General features: G+C 54.2%; 1 protein-coding gene across 2 annotated transcripts in view; it reads right to left on the reverse strand.

Annotated features, from left to right (window-relative positions):
- Positions 1-1,181: 1,181 nt before the first annotated feature.
- Positions 1,182-20,280, reverse strand: part of NKAIN1 (sodium/potassium transporting ATPase interacting 1) — a 42,553-nt gene continuing 23,454 nt past the window's right edge. For both annotated transcript variants that reach the window (XM_026516835.4, XM_057305408.1), the window contains exons 2-7: positions 10,093-10,230; positions 8,672-8,752; positions 7,223-7,420; positions 6,474-6,534; positions 5,793-5,874; positions 1,182-5,652 (exon numbers count right to left, since the gene is read on the reverse strand). In XM_026516835.4, the coding sequence (XP_026372620.1) occupies positions 5,643-5,652; positions 5,793-5,874; positions 6,474-6,534; positions 7,223-7,420; positions 8,672-8,752; positions 10,093-10,230 (570 nt within the window). In that variant the 3' untranslated portion in view covers positions 1,182-5,642. The remainder of the gene's footprint in view (positions 5,653-5,792; positions 5,875-6,473; positions 6,535-7,222; positions 7,421-8,671; positions 8,753-10,092; positions 10,231-20,280) is intronic.

Raw genomic sequence — 20,280 nt, forward strand, 5'->3', positions numbered from 1 at the left:
AGGGTGTGGCCCCCAGCTCCGGTGGCAGTGGGACAACTCAGAGCTGCCCTGCCCTCGCCTCCTCCTCTCAGTGGCTGAGGCGGAGGGAGGGGAAAGCAGGGCTTGGACCTGCCTTTGCCCAAACTAACCTAGGGGTGAAGTGATGTTGATGTTTAAATTCAGGAGTAGATCACAGCCTTTAAAATAACTAACGCATTAAACACACACACACACACACACACACACACACACACACACACGCGCTGTAAGATTATCAGTAACAAAATCGAACTCAGGGGAGAGGGCCTTAAAGTCTAGCTCTGGTATGAGGAAGCTGGAAGGTATGATTCGGTGGGACCTCCATGACATTGGAGTAGGGGGAGTTCCAGAAATGTCTGAATGCCTCTTTATCCAGGTCTTGGATTTCCCAAACCTGGATCACAGGGGGCACTCGCAAAAAATGCAGTTTTCCTGTCACTTCCTAAGAGATGTTGGGTTCGGTATATTTTGGCTCAGGATCAGGAATTCGGGTGTTAAGGGATTCTTATGCTCTGGAAACTGGAGAAACACTGCCCTGGGCCCGCAGCCTTGGAGCAGTGAATCCTGCAAGGCTTGGGGTCTTGGTGTCAGCCCCCCTTCCCCCATTCCCAATCTGTTTAGAAACTTCAAGATCTAATTCCAATGCGTTAAAGAAAACACTAGTGTGTCTGTAAGGCTCAGCAGACTCTTGCGCTTGTCAAATGTACCTTAGGGAATTCACATTCTCGTTTTAAAGAGCGCTTTGAGTCCCTTTATGATTCAGCAGTTACTGGAAGGTGGCCTGTCCTCTCTGGATTATTCTGGTGTGTGGAGGTTGCTGGGAGGTGGCCCCAGGATGGCAGGAGCTGGGGGCTCTTCACTGGACTTTGTAGGAAGACCAGCTCAGCTGGTTCCAGAGTCATGAATTTGGACCTAGGTACCCCTGCCTCCTGCCGTTCGTGCTGATCAGGACGCTGTCAAGTCCACACACAGAGTTCATGGTCACACACGGTCCCCGAGAACACACATCTACAGAGGGTTGTCAGAAACCTGAGTTTTTTTCCAGATAAAACACTGCTTCCTGTCATCCTCCCCCAGCCCCCGCTTCCAGCCCTGCCAGTTCTTGCTACCGGACAGCTCTAATGTTTCTTAAATTCCACATATGAGTGAAATCATATGGCATGTCTTTCTTTGACTTATTTTGCTCAGCATTAAACTCTCTAGCTCCATCCGTGTTGTTGCAAATGACAAGATTTTGTTCTTTTTATGGCTGAGCAGTATTCCATTGCATATATACACCACATCTTCTTTATCCATGCACCAGTCGATGGACATTTGGGCTCTTTCCATAGCTTGGCTATCGTGGACATGGCTGATAAAAACTTCAACTTAGTGTTTTTGTATCCTTTGGGTAAATACCTAGTAGTGCAACTGCCGGGTCATAGGGCAGCTCTTTTTTAGCCTTTTGAAGAAGCCTGTACTATTTTCCAGAGTGGTCGCACCAGCCTGCATTCCCACCAACAGTGTAAAAAGAGGTCCCTTTTCTCCACATCCTCACCAACCCCTGTTGCTTCCTGGGTTAATTTTAGCCATTCTGACAGATGTGAGGTGGTCTCATTGTAGTTTTGGTTTGTATTTCCCTGATGATGAGCGACGTTGAGCATCTTTTCCTGTGTCTGTGTCTTTTTTGGGGAAAATGTCTATTCCTGTCTTCTGCCCATTTTTAAACTGGATTAGCTATTCTGGGGGTGTTGAGTTTTATAAGTTCTTTATGTATTTTGGATACTAATCCTTTATTAGATATGTCATTTGCAAATATCTTCTCCCATAAAGGCAGCTCTAACGGAGTAGCTTCTGCTCAAAATCCTTCAGTAGCTCCCATCTGCCTCACTCAGGCTGATGTGCTCTGAGTTGACATCAGAGCTGCTGTAACATGGATACAACCCCTATCCTGGAAAGCAGAATAACGGCTCCCAAGGGTGTCTACATTCTAACCCCTGGAACACGTGCATGTGTTACATGGCAAAGGGACTTTGAGATGGGGAGATGATCCCAGATTATCTGGTTGGGCCCAACCTAATGACATGAGCCCTTGAAAGTGCAGAACATTTCATGGCTGTGGGCAGAGATGTGATGATGGAAGGAGGGTCAGAGAGATAGGACATTGCTGGCTTTGAAGATGGAGGAAGGGGCCACAAGCCAAGAAATGCGGGGGGGGGGGGGAGCCTCTAGAAGCTAGAAAAGGCAAGGATGTGGATTCTCCCCTAGACCTTCTGGAAAGAAATGCAACCCTCCAGACATCTTGATTTTACCCCAGTGAGACTCATGTCCAACCCCTACAGAACCATTAGGCAATACATTTGTATTAAGACACTAATGTTGTCGGGGCACCTGGGTGGCTCAGACAGTGAAGCATCTGTCTTCAGCTCAGGTCATAATTTCCAGGTCCTGGGATCGAGCCCTGCATTGGGCTCCCAGCTCAGTAGGGAGTCTGCTTCTCCCTCTCCCTCTGCCTGCTGTTTCCCCTGCTCGTGCTCTCTCTCTTTCTCAAAGAATAATTAAAAACAGCTTTTAAAAAAAAGGACATTAATGTTGTGGTAATCTATGACAGCAATAGGAAACGAATACATTCCCCATCAGAGTTTCCTCCAACCAGTTTGTCCCTGGCTATTCTTGCCCTCCCCCCACACCACGTGTTCCCCTCCCTCCACATCTGTGCTCCTGCTGGTGTCCCTGTCCAGGACACTCAGGTGGCCTCTCGCCTGAGCTCTTATTAACAACCGCCTTGCACTCCACCCTGTCCTCAGCACTGACCACCTGCCAGCGGCATTCAGCCTTTTGCGGCCCCATCCTGTAGGCTCCCCACTAAACCATAAACTCCTTGAAGGGGTGTCTGTGATTTCTTTTCCTCCAAACTCCATGACCTGGAGCGGTCCACAGAGGTTTGCGTAATGAACCCAGGGCACCTTGTGTAGAATGTCTGGTTCGTAGCCCCTAGCCACATCGGGATCACCTGGGAATCTTCACACAAGTCCTAATCCTACCAAATCACCATGGAGGAAGAATGGGAGGCAGCTTCACATGTATGACTGGGGGAAGGTTTCTAAGATTCAGAGTTAAGTAGAAGCAGCAGGAGGAAGTTGAAGATCGAGTACAGCATGTTGCCATTTGTGTGAAAAGGGGAAAAATATTTCCGTAAGTTAACAAAGAATTTTCTATCTTCGAAAAGGTATGAAAAATAGATAAAAAGACATAACCCCCTGAAACTTTCCGAATTCTGTACCATATACACATATTATCTATTCACAAAAGTAAGTAAAATTTTAAATATTCCAAATACCGATTCTGGCTGTATTGCCAGAAAAGATCCAGGATGTCCCAGGAATCTACGTCTGAAGCATTGTCTGCCAGCTCATTCTAAGTCAGGAACCGAATTGTCAGAAAGAGGGCAGACTTGAGACGCAAAGGATGTTCGGAAGCATAAACTTACAATCCACTTGATCAGAAAAAGAAATAGAAAGCTCCGCAAGGGTTGCGAGGCAGGTTTGGAAACCCACTGACGGAGGCCCACCTCTGCATTTGATGGATAAGGAAAGAGGAGAGTGACTTCCCAAAGCCACACAGCCAGTCAGAAGCCCCAGGAATGACAATGATGATGACATCGACTCCCAGCCCCTGCTCACCCTCCAGCAGGGACCCTGCTGACTCACAGGGCAGGAGGACAGGATGATAGAGAAGAAAACACCATCTTTAATGAACCCACCTGCACAGAAACCAGGGTACACTCCCTGCCTTGCAAGGTCCCAGTGGGAAAAAAACTTGGTCCCTTGCAAAAAACCATCTTATAAAAACAAAAGGCTTCAAAGCACCAGTGGCTAAACCCGTTGAGTAGAAAGGAGGCGGGGAGTGGGGGTGGGAGGAGAGGGCTGGAGGCAGGAGTTGGCCCAGTGGCTGGATAGCAGCCGGGTCCGCCCCCTTCTTGAGCGGAACCCCTAGCTACCTGGGCAGACCATATGGGACCTCAGGGGTGAGCCGTGGAACTCCTGGGGCTGGCTCCTTGGCACAGCACTGCAGAGGGGATAGCAGGGTGGGGTCCTAGCTCAGGATACTTTGGCCTCAGATGTAGGGAAGGCGAGATCAGAGGGTAGAGAGCGAGGAGCGGAGTGGTCACCATGGATGGGCTCAGGTGTACAAATCATCTGTTTCCCTCCAGTTCCCCCACGCCTCCTGCCCCCGCTCCTAATCCAGGGCCACTCCCGTTTCACAGGCTGGGAAGCTGAGGCCTGCCTCTCCTGCCCTTGGACTCAGCCAGTACACAGGAAGCAAGGTCCTCAGGGGTGTCTATGGAAGGCAATGGGGAGAATGAGCTCTCATCTGTGCTCTCAAGGGTGCTGGCCCTCCCGACCCCACACCACGACCCACACTCCCAGTCTGCCTCTTCACAACTCCTTCTGGGGTTGTTAGAGGTTTCTCTTGGACATTGGAGTGGTCATAAACGTTGGTGATCTTTGAAAACTGGTGATCGGGAGGTGCTGACCAGCTGTCTTCCATTCTGGAGCCCTAAGTCTTTCAACAGGTAAAGTGGATGGAGCCATCAGGGGTTGGTGGACTTGCTGAGGGGACAGGGGATCATGGCTGCAGCAGACCCGGCCTCAGGGACCTGGAAGGGGGTGGGGCGGCTGAGATAGGCTCCCCCCACCCCTTACTGGAATGAGCTTGAAAGGTTGGCCAAGGGTGGACAGGGGCCGAGTCTAGGAGGGCGTCCCTGTGGGTCAGGCTGAATTCAGGGCTCTGGGCTCTGTTCGTCTGGTTCCCAACAGGAGAACAGATATATTGCTTCAAGGGCGGCGCTGGCCAGTGGTGGTGGTAGTGTGTGATGTAGATCACGTGAGTTCTAGAGTGTCCCAGCTGGATGGGGGCTTGGCAGTGGCATTCAGAGACCAGGCCCTGGGTTTTGGAATCTGAAACTACAGAAGGTGTGCCATGTTCAAGTCCTGCCTCCTCCAAAAGCCTAGGTGTGTGGCCTCAAGCAAATCGCTTCATATCTCCGGGCCTCAGTTTCCATATATGCAAAATGGGAATTATAATCCCAGCCTAGCCCGGGGAATTAAGAGTCAAATGAAAAAGCTGGAAAGAGCCCCATCTGCTAAGAGATTATTTTAATTGAGGGAAACTGAGGCCCAGAGAGGGCAAGGGCCTTGCTGGATGTCACACAGAGAGTTGCTGACGGAGCTGCAATTGGAACCCAGGACTCCTGCTTCTAGTTCACAGTAACTCTCCCCAGGGCTGGTGAACGAGTGTGGTGAGATGGGGTGAATGCCATTTCTCTCTGGACAGGGGACCGGAAGTGGGGTGAAGGGTTTCGAAAGGGAGAGGCTGGAGAAGGGAGGGAGGCCCCAGCGCACGCCAAGGCTGAGATAAAAAAAATACAAACCCCGCGATCCCCTCCCCCGCGCGGCCCGCCCCCACCCCTGGAGTCAGGCTGCGAAGGGCCAAGTCCAAGTCCGGGGCCGACCCGGCCGGCGCAGGCTGCAGTAGGTTCGCCAGCCTCCAGGGGGCGCGCCTGCTATTTCAGCCCGAGCTCGCGCCCGCGGCTGCAGTCTAGCCAGCAAGCTCGCGGTAGCTGGATGGGCGCGGGACAGAAGCTACCCCGACCTGCAGGAAACAAAGGCAGGTTAGGGAAGTGGACCTTGAAAGTATGGGGGCAGAGACATCCGGCTGCCCTCCCCGCCCTTCTTTCCCCTACAGCAACGCCCCAGTCCCTCCACCCCACCGCGCCCGGCGCCATGACCCACGTGTACAGAGGCTGCAGTTGTAAATGCGACGTCTTCTGGGGCGCCTGGTATCCGTAGGAGTCAAAGCCACCGATGAAGTCAACTGCGGAAGGGGAGGTAGTGCATAGTTAGGGATGGGCCTGTGGGATAGGAGTTAGGGGAGGCTGGGTCCTGAAAAGGAAGAATCTGAGGCCCAGACCCCAGTACAGGGCCTTAGGGCAGGGTTTTGCTGCAGGATCTACGGGGAGCGGGACTCGCAGGAGCTCAGCCAGAGTGGGCCAAAGCCCAAGTGGATAGAGAGCCTCAGAGGCGGACGGTCCTTTAAGGGAGCAGGGCTTGAGCCACTGAAGGGGGCAAGACGTGGGAGGTGGGGGTGGAAGGTAGTGGGGGAACAGGCTGGGCGTGGGCGGTGCTTGGTAGGGGGGAGCCTCGTGCAGCTCCTCCGAGGGGCAGAACCTAAGAGGAGTGGGTGGAGAGCAGTGCTGGAGCTTGCACTGGACACCTGGGCCTCTGGGTCACAGCCCAGAATGCGCTTGCTATGCAGACCCCCACCATCCCTGCCGCCTCTTCCCCACCAAGAGGAGCCAGTTGGCCAACCCAGGTCTCCCTCCCGCCCAGGCTTCGCCGGGCTCTGTCCAGGGTGCTGAAGGCACGGGGTGGTGTGTGGCCAGGCTTCCCGTTCCCTAGGGGATCGGCACTCACAGCTGTCCTCCTCCTCCAGGAACACTTTGCTCACGTAGCAGGCGAACACGAAGCCAAACAGCTGGGGGTGGAAGGAAAGAAGACAGAAGCTCTTCCTCTACCCCCTGCCTGGCCCGGCCCAGTAGGACGAGAGCGGCGGGGATGTGCTAGGATGAAGCCCAACTCATAACAACTTCAAGTAAAATGACTGGGCCTTACAGTCAAACATACCTGGTTCCATTCTCTGCTCTGTGAGCAGACTTGGACAAGTCATTTTACCTCTTTGAGCCTCAGTTTCCTAGCTGGACCTGGGCAATACGTTACTGACTTGTTAAGAGGAACGAGGATTATGTGGCTTTGGGTGTGCTAAGTGCTGAGGGCAAGACTGGGAACTATACTAATATCTTGGAGCCACTCTTCTTTAACTCTCGCAACTCTACACAATTGTTGTGGTCATGCCTTTCTGTGAAAAAGCATATAAGCTTGGAGAGGGCAAGTGACTTGTCCAAGGTCACACAACAGATACACTGGAGACTGGGTTGACTCATAGTCTAATGACTCATCCTATTCATTAAACCTGCTCACTCCTGGAATGGGAGCTGGGGCAGGGGTGAAGGGAGGAGATACAAGATACAGAGACAGAGACAGACAGAAGCACAGGCAGGCTGGAAGATCTAGGTTCTCCCCTTCTTAACTAGAGCTAAACAAAGACGTTGGGGTGGACTCCACCTCTGGGAGAGTGTGGGCTAAGGGGAGACAGGAGGACTCACAGCGAGGAAGATCTGCAGGGCACTGCTGAGTGCTTCGATGTAGGGATAGTCAAGCAGGCAGCCGGTGACAGAGATGACATGGTGGTCTTCCAGGGCCAGGCGGGAGTTCAGGACAGGTGTCACCAGGCAGCCTGGCCCATTCTCCATCCACCAGGAGCGGTGCAGGGACGTGTTGAAGGTCATGATGAAATCCCGGTCCTGGGGGCAGAGGGGCCTAGGATACTGAGCTGGGGCCAGGGGTGGGGAGCAACTACCCCAGGCCCCAGGAAACTTTATATAAGATCTCTATCACACCTGGACTGTTGTAGCAGCCGCCTGGCTTGATTTGAAAGGTATGGAGGGAGTCTGTTTCTGCAAGTCTGTATTTGGCCAATAGGTGGCACTTGATGACCACGTAGGTCTCACACAGCTGGTGCTGACCCACAGGGGCTCCAAAATTCCGGGGATGGAAGGGACACTAACAGTGACTGAGTCCGGTTTTCCAGCCATGGGTGAAACCCTCAATACAGACCCCTCTGCAGCCTGTTCAGCCTCTCCACTGCTCTCTGGGTGTGGCCCTAGGCAAACCTGTCCTCTCTAGTCCTTGGTCTCCCCATCTGAAATGGAGAAGGGGTTGGCCTAGATTAGAGGTTCTCACCTACGGCATTTTATCTCTGTGTGTATCAATCCATTAGCTCATGCAGCCCGTTAACAAGTATTCACTGAGTGCTGAGTGGGTGCCAAGCCCTGAGATGTATAATCTCACTTCATCCCCTTGGCAACCACATTAAATGGTTATCTGCACTCAGACAGGGAAACTCAAGCTCAGAGAGGGTAAGCCACATGCCCAGGGTCACACAGCTCGGAAATGTTGGAGCCGGGATTTAGATCTAGCAGAATTACAAAGCCAGTGCTCCCATTCATATATTTTCCCCTCTTACATACTAAAAATAGAAGTTGTGTGCTCTGAGCTTGCTCTTCCACAAGCTAAAAACTTCCCCTTTCTTCAATAGTTCTGCATGGGACCTGGTCCACTCCATTTTCCCCAAAGTCTACTTCATCTCTTTCCCTTCTGAAAATATTGATCAGAACTGGACTCAAATCTTTGTGGCCTAAGCAGTACAAAGTGCATGGCATTTTCACCTCTCTTGCACTGAACACGTGTGGGGCCCAAGAGCACTTTTCAGGGTCACTACAAGTGGTTGGTTTCTACTGAGCTTGTCATCAAGTGGGACCCCAGCCCATCTTCACGGCCCCTCAGCTTTGTCTGCTCCATCATTTGTTTCTGAGACGTGCAGAAGAGGCCAGAAACAAAAATGTGGGGGGAGAGTCTGCGGAGCACAGATTATTCAGGTGTGTAGAGGGAGGTCTCTTCAAGAGATGACACCCCAGACCAAACTAGGAGCTCCCAGGGTAGGGGATGGGGAAGGTCAGGCTCTGCCCTCTGGCGTTGCCAGGCCTGAGGCTTACCTGGGACAGCTGTCCAACCTCCAGGTAGAAGCAGATGATGAATGCATTCCAGCCAACCCAGAGCACCAGCCAGGCTGCGTACTGGGGAAAGGCGAGGTGGGATCAGAATCGGGCTTCGGGGAGCGGGTATGGGGCGTGTCCATGGAGACAGAGCTCAGGAACCGAGGAGAACTTTGCAAGGGGAAGTGATGACACTATCTCTCTCACAGAGCACTTTAGATCATTATTACATCCGCCCGGTCCTTACAACAGCCCTGCATGGAAGGCACTGTTCTTTCTCTAAAGATAACCAATGTGAGCCCTAGAGAGGAGGTTTGAGTTTTCCAAGATCACACAGCTAGGAAGAGATAGGGTTGCTCCTCAAGCCCTAGTCCTCTGGCAGCTTAATCCAATGCATATTCTGCAGAGAACAGCAGATACAGCCTGGCTCCACTGAGCTGGAGAGGAGCGGGGTATTTCCACCCAAGCCCTGTGCCTGCAATTCCAGGGCTGTCAGCCGGCACACAGTGCTGCTTAGAGGAGTGCCTGGGGCCCCCCTGAGAGCTGGAGAGAAGGATTCTCCCAGCCCAGGTGAGACAGAGCTTTGGAAGGGCCCCGCCCACCCAGCTCCTGGGAGCTCAGCCTGTGGGAGGTGGGCGATGCAGAACCAGCCAGAATGGGCTGTGGCAGGAGCTTGGCAAAGCATGTCTTCATTTTCACAGGTGTCAAGCATGTATGCAGTAAGGGTACTGAGAAGCCTTTCCCTCCAAAAAGGCATGTGAATGGGTCACTGAGGAAGAGCGGGGAGATGGGAGAGGGGTGAGCCTAGCTGAAAACAGGAGTTTAACAGAGACCATCAAGGACGAGGGCTTGGGAAGAGGAAGCAGGAGGAGGGAACCAGGGACGCAATCTGCTCCTGGGGTCAGAGCACAGGAGGCACTGACCTCCAAGCCCCACTTGCCACTCCAGACCACATTCTTGAATAGCCCAGGACCAAAGCCAGGCCAGCCTTCTGAAGGCAACCTGAGAAACTAGAGAAGGTGAAGTCCATCCCTCCACGGGCTTACCGATCCAGCCTTCGCTCTGGATCTGAGGCTCTAATCCTGCCACTTATTAGCTGTGTGACCTTAGGAAGCCTCATAACCTTTCTGAGCCTTGTTTCCTCATCTGGAAAATGGAGATGGTAAGATCTCCCTTGCAGCGCGGTTGTAAAGGTAAGTAAAACATGCGAAACTGTTCGCAGTGCTTTGCACATGGTGGGCTCTCACTAAATGACCTAATGGTTAATATCTGGATCCTTCCCTAGGAAATCCTTGAGGGAAAATACCGATCTCGTCTCTCTGCTGAACAAAGAAGCACTGGGATTTGGGCTGGAGCTAAGACAGAGCAGGGGTCTGGGCGCCCGGGGGCGGGGGGGATGGGAGGGGCCGAGGGAGCCATACCAGAATGAGGTACCGGGAGCGGTACTGCACGGTGCCAAAGATGCCCAGGATGACCGCCATGATGTGCAGGAAGTTGGCTAAGATAGGAGCCCACTGATAGCCCAGGAAGTCAAAGACCTGTCGCTCCAGGGCAGCGACCTGTGGGAGAGAGCAGGCCGAGGCCACGGTCACCGCCTGAAAGGGAAGGACAGGGACTCCTCCTTGACCTGGTGGAGCAGGTGACACCAGTTACCATGGCGACGAGGGACCACGGCCTGACTGTGCACAAGCATCCCATCTTCTGGGATGGTCAGAGCCATCCGAGCCCCGCAAGATCACAGGGAGATGGGCCGATGGAAGCGAGTCTGCGGGGATGAACTGAGACGGAGCCCTGGTCCTCCCTTCGGGGAGAGCTAACAGGAGAAGGGAGCTGGGGTTCAGAACACCTTCCTCCCTGCCAAGAGGCCCTCCCCGTTAGCCCCTGCCCCTGCCCCAGGTGGGGTTCGGAGCAGGAGTCAGGACCCAGAGTGCCTCCCCCAGCCCTGGCCAAGGGCTGAGTCATGGCCCTGAAGGGCCCAGGAAAGTCCCTGGGCCTGAGGCCCCTCTTCCAAGGACTGCTATCTGGAGGTTGCCCTGGCCCGTGGAATCCATGAGCTGCAGAGAAGGGATTTTTTTTTTTTTTTTTACTCCCCTTCCCCAAGGGAGCTGTGGTAGTTTGCAGAATTAACCTCGAGTTCTTTCTCTCGCGGTCTCCATGCTTTCGGCAGTACCCTTCTACACTAAGTCTGTGCTTGGTCCTGTGACTTGCTTTGCCCGATGGGACTTGACGAAGCACAGCGCAAGTGAAGACCTTTTGAAAAAATTGCTTGTTCCCTGGAGCTTGCCTGTAACACAGAGAACACCACGTGGAAGAGCCCCTGTGACCCGCTGGAGGAGGAGAGGAGAACCAACCCCCTCCCCCATGACAGCCCATCAACCATCAGACATGTGAGTGAGGCCATCCCAGATCATTCCGATGCTAGCCAACCCAGGGCACTGGCCAAAAACACGCAGCCAGACCAGAAGAATCACCCAGCTGACCTACAGAATCAAGAGCTCAATCAGATGACTGTTTTAAACGGCTGCTCTGGGATGATCTGTTACCCAGCAAAAGCTAACCGATACAGGACTCCATCAATCCTCCCTTCCCAGGAGCCCCTGGTTCAATGCTTCAGCTGATACACTTAAGAACAAAGGTGCCAATGACATCCATTGTTATTGACTGTCCAATACCTCTTCTCCTGGTGACAGAACCCATCTCTTTGTTTCGGGAATCGCCTCCGGGACTTTTAGTCCATGTGGCTTGGTGGAGGGGGGCAGGGGGCTGAGCCCACTTCTAATTTCAGCAGTGGGCCCATGACGCAGTCCTAACCAGATAACGGACACACAGGGATCTGGTCAGGGCTGGGCACTCGCCCTGTGGTCTGTGCCCGAGGGTCCCCCTGGAGAGTTGCTGGAGCAACCAGGACAGATGTGCTATCTGCCAGGGTATCTGAATGGGTACAGTGCCACTCACAGCTGTTGGTGGCCGTCTTTGCTGTCTCAAAGGGACAGAGAGGGAGAAAGAGTGAACAAGCAAGGGGAGTGTCCAGGACACATCGTTTTAGGCCTGAGGATCTAGCCATGCTGAAAACGAGTTCTCCCTCCTTGTACGTGTGATTTCTGTCACTTGCCACCAAAAGTTCCGATTAAAATAGAAGGGGAGCGAAGAGGATCTGGCTGGGAAGGGACAGGGAAGATTCTGATTGAGAAGATACCAGAAGCCGTTTTCCTGGCAGGGAGGCAGGAGGAGTTGGGGCTGACGCTACCACACAGATGGCAAAGCTTGGGCAGAGACCCAGGAAGCTGCAGGCCCAGCCCTGGCTCCCACCCACCTGGCGCTGGGCTGCCTCTTGCTGGTGACCCCTCCTGCAGGGCCCTGCAGATTGTAAAGAGCTTTCCAAGTTCATCGCTCACTAGCTACTCCTTGGCAGAAAGGCAGAGCTGAGACCATGATCTCATTCTGAAGCAAGAGACCATGAGGCTCAGAGAAGGGAAGTGACTTGCCCAAGGTCACACAGCAGGTAGGCGGCAGCGCCGGGCAGTCATTCTGCTTTTCTCTGCCACCTGTCCTATCCTGGCACCAACTCATCACCTTTCCCTGTTGGCACTGGCCTGGCAGTTAAGAGGTGTGAGTTCTGGTTGAGAGTCTGACAGACTCCTGTGGGACCTGGGGCAGGCCACAAGCTCCTTCCTCCATATAGAAGAGACCACAGGACTACACGACCTCTAAGGGCCCTTCCAGCTTTGACTCCAATGGTCTGCTGACCTTGGGGGAGAAACTCCCCAGGTTGCTCCCTACTCCCAACAGCTCCTAACCCCACTTCTGCTCTTCTCCTTTCCACCCTGACTCTGCCAGGCCTTGGGGAGCCCTGGGGTGGTTTGGGGTCTACTTGATGCTCTCAACTCAGCTGGCTTCTGGTCCTGGCAAGGGGGCTGCCATCAGAGGACGGAGGACGTGGCTGAGACAGACTTGCCCAGGCTCATAGTGTAGCTGGGCAGACATCTTGCCTGGAAGTGCTCACCTAAAACCTGATATCCCCCTGCCCCTGGCCCTCGCTCCAACCCAGAGGGGTTCTCGGGGACCTCACTGACGAAGCAAGCAGTGGGATAGTTACCACGAAAAGCTCTGGAGTCACTAAAACTCAGGTTCGAATTGCAGTCCTGTGTGACTTAGTTCAAGTTACTTTCTCTCTCTGAGACTATTTCTTCAACTGTAAACAGGGAAGGCAATCCTTCCCCCGAGAAGTTGTTGTGAGGATATGGAGACATCACATAGACGAATGGACAACTAGACTGAAAAAATGGCAGCTAATTAGCAGAAGACTCAGCAGTGGAAGCTTCTTGGTTGGGCACCAAAGGCTTGCTGGGAGCTGGCACACTCCTCTGTCCCCAACCAGCTCCTCCCCCAAGTGGCTAAAACAACAGTTGAAGTCCTGCCTTCATTTCTTTTTCCTATACGCAAGTCCTCCATGGTCTTCAACGTAAGGCACAATTCCCTCCTTTTCCAGGAAGACCTCCCTGACTGACCCTAAGGGATGGGCTCTTCCTCCTGAATATGGAGTGCTGGCCAGTTTGGTCACTGTCAGCCATCACTCTGGACTCCCTTCACCCTCCTTCCATCCCTCTGACACAGGACCTGCCCTCATCTGTCCAGGGGCCACCGTCTAGCTACTTGTTCACAGAACACGTGTTCTGCGTCAGGTCCCGTGCTGGAGCTGGGGTGCAGAAGGAAGTAAGCTCTGGTCCCTGCCCTCCGGGAACTCAGTCTAGTGGGGGAGACAGGTGGGAAGCAGACAGCCACACACCAGTGCCGTCAGCATGGTCACCCTGACCTCAGGGCTGCTGATCACGACCTGAGCTGAGACCAAGAGTCGGCCACTCAACCGACTACACCACCCACGCGCCCCTAAACTTTGTTTTTTTTTAATTATTTTTATATTTTTAATATATTTTTGAAGAATTTTATTTATGGGGCACCTGGGTGGCTCACTCAGTTAAGCTTCTGCCTTCGGCTCAGGTCATGGTCCCAGGGTTCTGGGATCGAGTCCCACGTCAGGCTCCCTGCGTAGCGGGAAGCCTGCTTCTCCCTCTGCCTCCTCCCCCTGCTTGTGCTGTCTCTCTCTGTCAAATAAATAAATACAATCTTTAAAAAAAAAAGATTTTATTTATGTATTTGAGAGAAAGAGAACGAGCAATGGGGAGGGGCGGAGGGAAAGGGAGAAGCATTCTCCCTGTTGAGCAAGGGGCCTGATGTGGGACTCGATCCCAGGACCCTGGGATCATGACCTGAGCTGAAGGCAGACACTTAACCGGCCAAGCCACCCAGATATAAACTTAGTTTTGTTCTGTTTTTTTAAAGATTTTATTTATTAGTTTGACAGAGAGAGAGAGAGCACAGGCAGGGAGAGTGGCAGAGGGAGAAGCAGGCTCCCCACTCAGCAGGGAGCCCAAATTTGGGCTTGATCCCAGAACCCCGGGATCATGACCTGAGCCAAAGGCAGACGCTTAACCACTGAGCCACCCAGGTGTTCCAAACTTAGTTTTTTTAAAGTAAACTCCATACCCCAGGTGGGGCTCGAACTCGTGACCCTGAGATCAAGTGTCCCAGGTTCTACCAAATGAGCCAGCCAGGTGCCCCTCCATCTATATTTTTTAATCAAGATTCTGCATCTTATAAAGAATTGCAATCCTAAAGTTATTATTTTTTATTAGAAAACCAAGTCAGATATTCCAGAACTTCTGCTTGTGCAGCTGTGAGATGCAGCTAATTACCAACTAAAGAACAAACAGGGGGACTATCTTCCCCATCTGGTTGCCCGAGCTTGTATCAATCATCTGAGGGCTGCAGCGACTGTAAATCCTAACTGGCTCCGTTGTGTCTCGTTAGTTTGGCGGGAGGACTAGTGCGGAGACAAGGGCAACCTACTCCTTTGAAAACATGTCAAGTGCACGTGCCCCGAGGGAAAAAGCGACTTTGGGCCTTTTGTTAGTTTGTTTTTAACCTGGTCAGGCTGTAAGCCAGGGAGGTCTTGAGTCTCTCTCCTAGGTAGGCCAGGACCAGGACAGAAGAAGCTGCTGTGGGCGACGGATGCAGCCTCCTGCGGGATCGGGGAGGCTGGCCACCACCCCTGTCCCGGTGCCTTTGCTTTGCGTGTTGTTGCTGTTGTTTGTTTGTTTGAAGTAGGCTCCACACCAGCCTGGGGCCCAACGTGGGGCTTAAACTCACGACCCTGAGATCAAGACCTGAGCTGGGATCAAGAGTTGGACGCTTAACCGACTGAGTCACCCAGATGCCCCGTCGAGTTACTCTGTCCACCAGGGCAGCCCGCAGAGCTTGGGGCAATCGCTGAGGCCCCTGGGCCGGCCAAGGCCCCCGCCACACAGGACCCCGGAGAAGCAGGACGAGTGCCCCGACTGTCCCGGCGTGACAGATGAGAACAAGTCACCCAGATCCTGTCTGGGTCTGTCAGACCCACAGAGTAAGTCCCGCAGGCCTGCCCCCCAGCCCTGCCCACCCTGGTCTCCTCAAGGCCCTGTGCTGCTTCACCGGACCCCCTCCACCCCGCCCCCACCCTCTCACGAGCCCTTCCAAACCAGCCTGTGCCCCTAAAGCCTCGGCTCGGCTCCTTCCCTCAGGGGTCCCCCCACCCATACATTTTGCACCCAAGGATGCTACTTTCTCTGTGCTCCTCTCACATCTCATGCTCCTCGGGCCCAAAGGTGAGGTGGGATCCTCTGGGGTCCCTAAAGTGCCCCGGGGGCTCAGGCCCCAGGGCTAGTCCACCTCTCCTCTGCTGACTTTGTCACCTGCCGGCCCCCAGCTCCTGCCCTTCCCCAGAAATGAGTTTCAGCCCTGCATCATCCTTTGACATCCAGGGGCCACCCCCTCCAGCACCTCAACCTCTCCACTCTCAAACCTCGTCCTTGTGACCTTCCCCCTTTGCTCCTCCTCCACGGCCACCGTGCAGACTGTGGCATCGCCATAACTGCCCCGCCACTGAAGTCACCCATGTGACAGCCCCCGCTGGACCACCCCCGCTTGCTTCCCAACACCCCCGACAGTGATGTTGACCAACCGGGTCCTGCGCATCGGGGCGCCTGCCTCTCACCCTCCACCCCTCCCAGTCCCCGGTTCCTCACGTCCCTGCTGCGCTTGCTGGGACCGCGGGATGCCCCCGCACTCCTGCAGGAGCTTCGCCTGTAGGCCAGACCCTCCTACCCCTCTGCCTTCCTTCCGTCACACCGGTCAGGAAAACCACACCTGCACAAACCCAATTAACAGTTTTCTCCCTGCTTGCAAAGCAGCCAAGTGCTGCTGGAGTCACTCCCCAGGCAGAGCCGGGGTGCAACAGCGGCAGGTCCGGAACCACCAACTTTGAGAGGTCCCCCTGCCACCCCACAACCCAACTAGGCTTCTCTGGGGAACTCACTTTCCCCACTAACCATGTCAGATCTTCTCACTGTCCTCGACCCTCCCGGGACCGCTCCAGCCTCACTCTCAGGGGACCCGGCCTCGGCCTCCCCCGCCTGCCCCCTCCTCCGACCAGGCCCTCTGCCTCCACTCTGGACCCCATCTCCTGTCTTTTCAGGTGCTCACACCATCCTTGGACCCTTCTTGTCTGTAACTCAGCCTCTCCCTCTGCCCAGGATCCTTCCCACTGGCTTCTAAACATACTCAAGCCACTTTCATTAAAAAAGTAAAAGAGAACCCTCCCCCCACCTCCTCCAGCGCATGTCTCATCTGTCTCAAGGCTCTCATGGCCCGAACTGTGGAAGGGCCCCCACGCCCTCCCTGCCCACATACACACGGCGATTTGGTTCAGCAGCTAGGAACGGAGCCACAGTTACAGTCTTGTGCCACAGGGCCAGTCACTTAACTCCCCTGCACCTGTTTCCTCACCCACAGAATGGGTATCATTCACAATACCTCCCTCATGCGGTTGCGGAGAGATTCCGTATTATTTGCTAATTTATATATGTATTTAAAGTAAGCTCTATGCCCAACGCGGGGCCAGAACTCATGACCCCGAGATCAAGAGTCTCCTGTTCTACCGACCGAGCCGGCCGGGTGCTCCGAGTCTTCTTTAGTATTATTGAAAATTATATTCTGCTGCAGAACTCCCTGCCTGCCCCTCGCTTTCCTTTTTCCATGGCGCTGATCACAGATTACCTACTACCCACTCCCTTTTACGTCTCACCCCTGCGTGAGAAGGTACACTCCCCGGGAGCAGGGATTTCTGCCCGAGGTGTTCCCGCTGCCTTCCCGGCGGGGAGAGCCGAGCCTGGCACCCGGCAGGTGCCAACTCGAAACTCGGTCTCCACCCTCTCGGGCTCCTGGATTCCCAGGCAGCTCACCCTCCCCCATGGCCGGGCCCCTAAGTGTCAGAACCCCCCCCCCAGGCCATTTCCTGGGCCCTCTTTATGCTCTGTTGTCCGCGCGATGCGCGGGCACCCAAGCAAGCCTCAGGTGCTACCTCTCCACGGTTCGGCCTCCCGCCCCTTTACAACCGCTACTCGTCAGACGCTCATCATGGACTTAATACGCCCAAACCCGGTCCCTTTCCGGTGTCTGGACCGCATGATGTGTCCAGCTGCAAAAGCCAGAAAGCTCAACTTTAGGTTCAGGTCTCCCTCCTGCTCCTCTGAATTCCTCCTGCCTCTGGCCACTTTCTCCCCCTGCTGGCCTCTCCCCCCACCATCACAATACTACCAGCTCCCCTCCCCGCCCAGCCTGGCCCCCCAGCCTACCTCAAGCCTAACCCGCCCCTCTCCTTTCCCAAGCGAAGCTACCACGAAGCTCCCCAGCTGCCCCTCCCCCTGCCCTTAGCTCCCCACCCCCACCCGATTATTTATTTATCGGGTAGCTGCCAGCCAAGGGGGATGCGGTTGCCATGGGAACCTTCAGCCCCGAGTCAGGGCTGCCTCTGTTCTCAGTAGGATGCTCTAGTCTGTCTAGACGCCAACCCCAGGAGCCCAACACCAGGTGGGGGCAAAGGATGAATGATGCAGATGGGCCCACCCCAGCCCCAGGAAGCTGGCTAGGGGAGAGGGCAGGGAGGGGGCCGGGCTCTGGGCCACAGAACCCATCAGAAGCCTCTGGTGCCCAAGCCCTTGCCCGCCAATTCTGCAAGTCAACTACTTTCCTGGCCAAAATTCCAGGCATGTCACTGTGGGGCTTAGATACAGCAGTCAGGCCATCTGAGGGAATGACCAGAGAGGGGTCCCTGAAGTCTCTGAAGAATGGTTTGGTCCAGCCTAGTACTGTTACTGACCTCGGTTCACAGAGGGATGAGGTGGGAAGAGCTCCTCATTTGGGGTCCAGCAAATCTGAGTTCTATCCCCAGTCAGTCTCTGATACACTGTGTGACCTTGGGCAAATCACTCCCCCTCTCTGAACCTGAACCGGGGGAAAATGTCCTGAAGATTCAGAGGGTGCATGGAAGGCTCTCAGCCCAGCGCCCGGCACACGGCTCGTGCTCTGTATGTGGCAACAGCCCTTGCTGCACCCCCCAACTCAAGCCCCCCTTTTCCCAATGGATTTCTGAGGCAGCTGACAAAATTAAACTCGACTCAGCCCCTCATCCGTGAAATGAGGGAGTGGGACTGAAGCCAGACAGAGGACCCCTGGAGATCCACAAGTCCAACCCCCTCATTAGGGAGGCGAGCGCACTGACAGCAGTGAGTTGTCTACGAGGAGCTCTTCCCACTCTCCCTGAGCTCTGCGCCCAGCTCCGGGGTCCAGCGAGGGCGACGGCCTTTGAGCAGGAGTTGAAATAGCCACCGAGACCAGGTAGTCCTTGGCAGGATCGGAGAAAACCGGCCTAGCAGTTTGCTGAACAAATATTTTTTGAGCATCTATTATGCACCAGGCCCTGTGCAGAGCGTATGGTGACCGAGAGGCTGCTGTGGTTCCCTCCTCAGGGGGCTCAAGTCTGGAGACAAACACCACAGTCCTCTGGGAGCCGATGACGGGGGCTTCTCTGCCAGGTTCCCCATCCTCTGTGTGTAGTGACCTGTGGGGACTGCTTCCTACCCTCAACACGCACGCGCGCACACACACTCACTGTCTCTTCCCGGGCTCCTACAGCCCTTCTGCCTCTCTCTGTCCCAGCCTATTTCTTGCTGGAAAATGGACAAGGTTATCACTGTTAAGTGAAAAGAAAAACAAACAAACAAACAAGCTGCAGAACAATAGGATTCCATTTGTGTAAGAAAATAAAAAGCCAAAAAATAAAAATGAGAAAGACACGAAGTGTGTGTGACTGTAATTGCAGAATCGAGAGCCCGGGAAACATACAACAAAGGTCCCGAAAAGTCCCCTCTAGGGAGTGGGAATGGGGACATGGGAAGACTTACACTTTTACTTAGACATACTTCTGTATAGTGGAATTTTTTACAACAAAGGTTTTCCAAAAAAGTTAGGAAGAAATGTTTTCAGTGTTGATTCACGTGAAAAAGCAGTGAAGTGGCTCAGAGGATCCGAGGTCTCCTTCTCTGATGTGAATGTGCTGTGGGTCCTGGGCAAGTCTCTCCCTCTAGGCCTCAGTGTTCTCATCTGTACAATGGGGGCCTCCGTAGCTCTAATCGCTGTCTGGGTCTGGTGGCCCTGCAGGCTGCCTATCAGCACAGGGACCAGCACTGGGGTCCTGTGAGCCCTGCTGAGGGCCTCATGGCCCCCTTTCCCCAAAAGCTGGTTCTGCCAGGCCCTGGTAAGGTCTCTCCCTAGGTTCTGCCTGGGTCATCACAGCCCTGCGCCCCCCTGCCTGACTACACCCAAATCCGTCCCCACCTCTCCTCGGGTTCAGCCGGACAAGGGGCAAGGGCTCCCCACAGCCCTCGTGCAGCTTCCCCTTTTACAGAGAAGGCTCACCCTGGTCCTGAAGCTCCCAGAGTCACTCAGACAGGAAGTGGCAGAGCTCAGGTTCAAGTCCTTGTCTCGACGCTCACCGTTCTTCCCACCCACCACAACTCTCTCCGGGGACGTCAGGGGCTCAGGAAGGGGCAGAGGCTGCCCTCCTGAGTCACCCAGCCCCGGCTCCCGTGCGCAGTAACAGAACAGCTCACATGGATTAATCTCCTATTAGTGCCCAACACTATGCTGAGTCCTTCACATCTGTTTGCTCATTCATTCTACAAACAGCTCTCCAGTGCCTTCTGTGGGCTAAGAGCTGACAAATCAGTGGTTAGTGTAGAGATCCAGTCCCTGTCCTCATGGGATGCCAGTCCTGCCTGTTCCCTCCTCAGCGAAGATACCAGAACATCTGCCCCAGCCCAGAGAGCAGGGAATTGGAAAAGGGGCAACATGAGGGGGATGTTCTTTCCCATTAGAAAACAAAGCAAAATAACCTCTCTCAATGGGCTTCAGAATAGTCAAATCATTTATTGAGCGCCTACTGTATATCACCCCTCCTACTCACATCTCTTAAACCTACCTCCATTGCTGTACAAGGAAACTGAGGCCCAAGGAAGTAAAAGGGATTGTCCAAGGTCATACAGAAGAGCTGAGACTGCGGCCAGACCCTCACTCTTCCCTACCACATGGCTCTCTGAGACCTGGCTACCGAGGCAGCTTGCATGCCCTGGCCGTTGAGAATCTCACCCCTCATAGCCCTGCTGGAGTAATCTCCC

The sequence above is a fragment of the Ursus arctos genome, unplaced genomic scaffold (assembly GCF_023065955.2).
Source record: "Ursus arctos isolate Adak ecotype North America unplaced genomic scaffold, UrsArc2.0 scaffold_32, whole genome shotgun sequence".
NCBI lineage: Eukaryota > Metazoa > Chordata > Mammalia > Carnivora > Ursidae > Ursus > Ursus arctos.